The 6,924-nt window shown below is 37.0% G+C and overlaps 1 protein-coding gene across 1 annotated transcript in view; it reads right to left on the reverse strand.

Moving 5' to 3' along the window:
* The window catches only part of TANGO2 (transport and golgi organization 2 homolog (Drosophila)), a 23,558-nt gene extending 17,614 nt beyond the window's left edge, over positions 1–5,944 (reverse strand). Inside the window, exons 1-2 of the mRNA XM_008942109.1 lie at positions 5,822–5,944; positions 652–740 (exon numbers count right to left, since the gene is read on the reverse strand). Coding sequence (XP_008940357.1) covers positions 652–740; positions 5,822–5,877 — 145 coding nt within the window. The 5' untranslated portion in view covers positions 5,878–5,944. The remainder of the gene's footprint in view (positions 1–651; positions 741–5,821) is intronic.
* Between the last annotated feature and the right edge of the window lie 980 nt (positions 5,945–6,924).

The raw sequence follows: 6,924 nt of genomic DNA on the forward strand, positions 1-6,924 counted from the left end.
TGCAGAGTCCTGCACCTGGTCAGGAATAATAAAATGCATCAGTACAGGTTAGGAGATCTGCTAGAGAGCAGCTCTGTGGAGAGGGACCTTGGAGTCCTGGTGGACAAGTTATCCATGGGAAAGCAGTGTGCCCCTGTGGCCAGGAAGGCCAATGGTCTCCTCGGGAGCACTGAGAAAAGTGTATCCAGCAGAACAAGAGAGGTCCTCCTCCCCCTCTGCTCTGCCCTGGTGAAACCTCACCTGGAGTATTGTGTCCAGTTGTGGGCTCCCCATTTCAAGAGGGACAGAGATCTAATCGAGAGAGTCCAGCAAAGGGCTAATTCCACCTATTTTAAGAAGTGTTGCAGTGTATCTGAAAGCTGAAATAATAATTTCTGATGGGCAAATTAATCTGATATGTTTCCACTGCACTGCTTAGGCTGAAATCAAAGAATGTAAAACTGGAAAAAAGCCCACAAGATATTAAACCACAAAGAAGAAAATAGCAGCACAACTCAGCTTTCAAACTTATGACATGTTCTGCCCAGAAGTATAGGAATGAAACATATGTCTTACTAGAAATGCATCCCCAACATCACAATACCAAAAAAATCCCAGTCTTAATTCCTCTGAAAAATTGTATGAAAACTACTTAAAACAAGACATACATACCACTAAGGATCTCATTGCTGCTGTCCCAAAAATCTGCAGATTTGGATGGTCTGTGGTAAAATTCATCTCTGTTAGCTGCTAGAATAAGCCTGTAGAACACAGGAGGAAGGAGACACTATTACTTACAAATAGGAACTTCACAGTACAGGCAGGAACAGAAACCAATTCTCACCTCAGCATTCCCTCGCCTTAAGTTGCCCTCCCATTTCACCTTCATCAATCAGTGTAAAGGCTGAGTGACATCTGGCAGGAGCCTTTTCTCTCATTGTCTTGAGACATTCAATATGTCTGTCTTGTGTGTGTGAGGCAGCTATTCTTTTCAAAGAATAATACTTAGAATGCAAGAGATTGAATTAAGTAATCTTAAGATTCCTCAGCATGGGAAATTAGAGCTCAAAGAAAATGTAAAGGTAACCCACAGATTTGTAGGTAATTAAAAAAAAAAAAAAGAAAAAGTCAGAAGCATGAGTGTTTTTACTGGATCATTACTTAGGATCATGTAGTTACAGAGGGTTTTTTTAAAGCTAAGTTTGACACCTAAAGCTCTGTTTATGTGGTTCAAACACACAAGTCAGATGCTTTTGTATGTAAGTACTCTGAGCAGATTAATTTGTGGTAGTCTCAAAGGTCCAGCCCCACAAAAACTCATTTGAAGAGACAACATCAGGCTCAAAGAGGCAGAGAAGTAAAGGGAAAAGGCAAGAAGAGGTAACAGTGAAGAGGTATTTTGATGGCATTTTTTCGCTCCTTTTTTTTTTCCCCCTCTTCCATGTGTAGTTCCTTGCAGAATCTGAGTTCTACCAGTAGGGCAAAATAGTTGAATCATTAACATGAGTCTGCCCTTGCAGCAGAGAACCTACAAGCAGTGCTGGAGACTACACATGCAGGATGTAGGAAGAAATTATGAAAAACAATGCGACTGAGAAACACTGCCAGATGAAATTCATTATTTATGTTTAGGAATAATATATCACTCCACAAGACCAAGTGCTCTCTTGACAAAACCATGCTGCAGCTCTTCATGTGCCATCTAAAATTTGGTAATTTTAGAAAACTTGTACTTTGGTAATTATCTTTGTACTTTGAGAATTCTCATAAATGGCATCCGCAGATATGAAAGACCAAGTTCAACACTATATTTGACATACAAAATAGAACAGGTCTTCCTCAAAATTTCCAGACTTGGCAGCAATGCAGATCAGTCAAATTCAATGATAACACCAGTTCATGCCAGTCAGGCTGTGAATGCAAAGCAAGTAAGATTTAAAGAGTCAGTACAGTTAGAACAGCTTCAGACGAATTTAGAACAGTCTCTGTTCTTGGCCTTTGAAAAGCAAAAACTGTTCTCTGTCCATTTCATGCAGCAGAAGTCATTAAAACAAGGCAACTTGTTTGGTGTACTCCCTTACGGATTACACAAACACCTTACTGAATGTATGCTACAGTCATTTCCTTAGCAATGTTAGTACTGGAAAATTAGAAAGAAAAGCCCAGGCTAATCTGACTGTGCACTTCCATCTTTTGAACCTAAGGAAGTTAACATTTTCTGTTATTCAAAAGCAATAGAAGGCAGGAGAAGAAAACAAATTTAATGACATACTGCAACATCAAATAGATGCAGGGTATCTACTAATAAAGGCTGGAGCTGGAAGTGTTACCGGGTTTCCATGCTGAGAATCAGCATTCAGACACTCTCACTTTCAAACATGTAGATGAGCTTTTATTGAATGGTGCTCCTCCATCAGTCTTTTTAATAATTCCAAAATAATGTCTAAAGAGTGTTTTTAACTGATAGAACATCCTCACTTGAAGAGCAGGTACTGGGCTTGGCTGATCCAAGTAAAGGGCAAAAGACAGCTGTAACCCCAGGGAAGCCAGATGCAGGAGACTCAGGGGAACAGATGAGTGCAGACGCACTGGTGCACAGTGCATCCAAGCAGTGTCATGATCCAAAAGCCAGAGCTTCCGAAGTCCTGCTAATTATTACCCTTCACTTGACTTGCCTTCGTTTCAATTGTGAGCATTCCTCATTCCCTCTAGCTATGCCGCTTACTACTTAAATGAAATGCCCTCTTTCAGCAACCTGCAGATTTTCTTAACCAGTTTCCTACCATCTCAGTATCTTCTCCACTGTCGGTTCCTCCTACCAGCCCCACATCTATTATATTTGCACAGCAGAAGCCAAGTTAGCCACTGTAAACTTAAATTACACAATGCAATTTTCATTCTAATTTTTAAAGCACAACAGGAATCATTTCCAGTGAAACCTCATTCCTCCACTCAGCATTCAGGCAGACTGACATTTTCTGCAGGTTTCTGGCCTTTCCTGCAAATTCATCTGTTCATTAACACAATGTTTTAAACATCATGAGGCATCAGTTGCACATTAGAAATACTATATATACAGAATTATAATCAGCTATAGAGAAAATAAAGGCTAACACTTCAATGGCATCCTTTGTGTACAAATGATACTTAGTATTTTCCTCAAAGTCACCATCTGTTGGAAAGCATAGCCTATGTACATTTTTATCTTTGCAATGCTAAATAATCTTAGTATCATTCCATTCAGACTTGCATTATTTATCCTCTTCTAGCTGATGTTAGCCTTCAATCTATAGGCTTTCAGCTGGTTTACCATATTTGTCATCTTGCTTGAATACCCTCCTTTTACAGATTTTTATTTAAATAAACATCTCTACAGTTAAAAAATAGCTTGGCTAAAGTGCATGTCTCATTTCCTGAAGCCCAAATTATATTTTACCTTCAATAATTTTTGACACAAAATGACCATTTGTTTATAGGATCTAAATACTAAAAGTAAGCAAAGTCTTTCTGGTGTGATTAAATAATCCCCACCTCAAGTTTAATACACAGACTCCTAAATTTAACACAAGGCTAGTACACAGGATCACTATAATCAAAACATCTTCATTTAGTCTTTTATGAAACATAATCATACTGAAAAGGGGTAGTATTAAGTAACCCTCGTCTTCTAATAAATTGCAAAAAGCCTGTTCAGCTATTTTTATAGCTGAAATAATTCAACTGCATTAGGATTGATGTATTAAGATTTATTTTAATGTTGAGACAGAGAGAGGAAAACATAATAAATCATTCCATTAAAGCAATTTCCTACAACATAATTCAGTTCCATAAAAAAGATTCTGTGATTATAGCTTTGAAGCTTGAAACATGTATTTATTTCAAAGATGCACACAGGATAGTTCAGAAAGATGTAAAGGCAACATGTTACCTTTGACAATAATAATGGACTACAGTAAAGTGTTTGTTACACTGCACTAAATTTTACTACAAACAGGTCTGTAGAGAGAGAACAGAGGAAAAAAGTGCAGAACAGCAAGTTGCAAGAGTACAGGAAGATAGATTTGTTAGTGTATCACAAAGGTGAACTGTAAGCTTTTTGCTTAATTAGGCACTCGTGGAAATTGGCCAGTGTACTGCTCCAGAAACCAATGTCTACCCGGACAGAAAATTCTCCTACGTGTTACAGAGAGCATGTTGTAGCTTGCCAGAGTTTGACAAGACAATGGCCAAAGACAGACCGTTTGTCTTTTCAACTTTTAATGCCTGTTTTACACACTCTTAATTAGAGATGCAAAGTAGAGGACAGTAAGAAAAGTAACTGTAGATGCTTATTTTAGCATGGACAAATTAGTATGTATTCAGGTAGAGGAATCCACTTCTGGTTAGGAAAACTGTCCCAAGACCTCACTGTGAAATAACCAACACACACGACTTGGCAGGAAAAAATATGCTTAGCAAGAGACTAGTATAGAGAGGTCTAAAGGCTATAACACTGTTCAGAGAATGAGGAGAGCTGGGTACCACTCCCAAATGATACTCAAAGATTTGTCTGTCAGAAAGCAGAGGCAAAGGTGGAAAAAAAAAAAACCCACAACCTTTAGCAACAATTTAAGAAGAAAGAACTTCAACATTTTTCTGAATAAAGAAAAGCAAAAGTATTTAGTTACGGTGTGTTAAGGAAAAAAAAAAAGGAGACTAAGGTTATGTATCTGATGTTAAAATCAGACACTAAAACCACTATAGCCTGGCACCGAAGCAGATGGTTCAGAGTAATTTATCTCAGAGGTATAGAGCAAGATACTGCTTAACAAAAGGTCCCAAGAAAGTTAAATACAATGAAACATCCCTGAATTTCAGCCAAAAACATCTCAAAAGTATCTTCCTATTTTGACACTGACAGCAAGTTGTTTTCTGTCATAAATCAATAATTTCAATCTTGATGCTATTTCTTCACAGCAAGCAAACCACTCTGTTTTACTTTTAAATATTGATCATGGCATAAAGTTCACTTGGCAAGCAACTACAGTTTACATCCAAAGGATTTTCTCAAGAAGCATCAAATTGATGAATCTGTCTTTTGCTAACTAGCAACACAAAGAAAGGCGGACCAAATAAATGGATATATTAATTCAGCACCATTTGTATCGTAAACAAAAGCCCTTTTTAGGCAGATTCCAGATGCAGAAAGGAATGCACTCCATGGACAACTGAAGTTTCAGTTCTCATTTCCTTTCTTTCTATAGAATGGTATCCACCTCTCAAAACAAAAGGGCAGGAAAACAAGTGAATGAAAGACAATGATTTATGGAACATACTGACTCTGACAGTTTCTGGATGAATATCAATACTTGTGCCACACAAAGTAATATGGAATCTATAACTATGCATAAATAGAGAACGCAAAAGAACTCTACAGTCTTCTTAGTGCCCTGAAGTGCTATCTTCCCATGACATACTGAATCTACTCCAAAGTACTGATGTTGGATATGAACTTTTAAAATTAAGGGCTGTGATGAGAGCACTTTATGTTAAGTAGAAAGCAGGACTTTCAAACTCTGGATTACAATATTTAAAGGATTTAACCTATGCCATGTGATGGATCATCAGCAATATGTCCATGATTAAAAAGCCCAAGTCATCTAATATAGTCTAAAAACAGTTCTCAAAAGGTTACACAGCAAGTCCTCCAGTGGGAAAAGTCATGAAGCTCAACATTACCAAAGCATAATTAAACATATCTTGTCAGTAATACCAACTTGAGTTTGCAATCCAAATATAGGCTACAAAAAGTAATTGTATAAAAAAAAAACCCCACAACTGGTTTAACTAGAACCATATTTACCTGTATGCATTTTTTGAAACTGGTCGGGGGTCAAATTTGAACAGAAGGATGCACATTGAAGAACTGAAGTTTAAACTTGCTTCTTCCACAAAGGCTCAATGCAAGGTCATTCTGCAATAGCCTACAAAGTAAATAAAGATTATCTATTATACTAAAAATTACAAGAAGATAACCTTGCTTCTATGCTGAAGCTTAAAGATGGCAATGCTCTTACTAACAGCTCATGATAAAAATAAGTAAATAAAACTGGACTTCCAAAATAGATTTGTTTCAATGAATGGTTTACTAACAGAATTCTTATAATAGTTGTTTCAATGTTACGCTTGAGTAATTCATATTTTCAGGGAAGAAACAAACATCAGGAAAATATGGATGAAGTCTAGAGTACTCACAGTACATGAAAGAATATCATGTAATCTTCTGCTAATTACCAATAAAATAAACCTACTTCTTTTCCTGTCTTAAGTAAGGCAAAATGTTTCTGTCAGAGTAAAGGAGAAAATGAGACAAACTGTTGCAGAATCTGGAAAAAGCTTGACCAAAGACACCCCTAAACCTGTAAATAAAGTATACTTTAAGGCCAACCTATTACTAAAGTCCAGGATAAAGTATTGTTGTTCACCATCAGGAAAAACACCAGGTACAAATAAAAATACACTAGACCAGAATGTACATTTTAATTAATATTTTCCAGCACTTGTGATATCTTTAAAATTTTGTCCACACTCAGATGGCATGGCAAACATGTTTTCTATTTCAAAACCACATAACAGCTTCCAAATATTTTGTGTTCCCTCAATGAAAATTTTTCTGGAAATAAAACTGCAGCCTGATCTTTACTTTTTGTGGCTGTTAAAACAATTATCAGAATGCTACCAACCAACCACACATAACCATGTTTTATGGCTACTGAAAGCTTTTTCCTTGCAAGAGTTTTCAAGGTAGGAGAAGAAGGGAGGGAGTGAGGCAGAATTCAACACCAAAACTCCAGGAGCAGCTGAGCAACCCAGTGACTGAAACCACTTCTGTACAAAAAGTAGGATTTTTAACCATACTTCCAGATATACAAAAAGTGTCTCTTTTTTTAATTTCCACATCTTTTA

The sequence above is a fragment of the Merops nubicus genome, unplaced genomic scaffold, assembly GCF_000691845.1.
Source record: "Merops nubicus isolate BGI_N331 unplaced genomic scaffold, ASM69184v1 scaffold18420, whole genome shotgun sequence".
Classification (NCBI taxonomy): domain Eukaryota; kingdom Metazoa; phylum Chordata; class Aves; order Coraciiformes; family Meropidae; genus Merops; species Merops nubicus.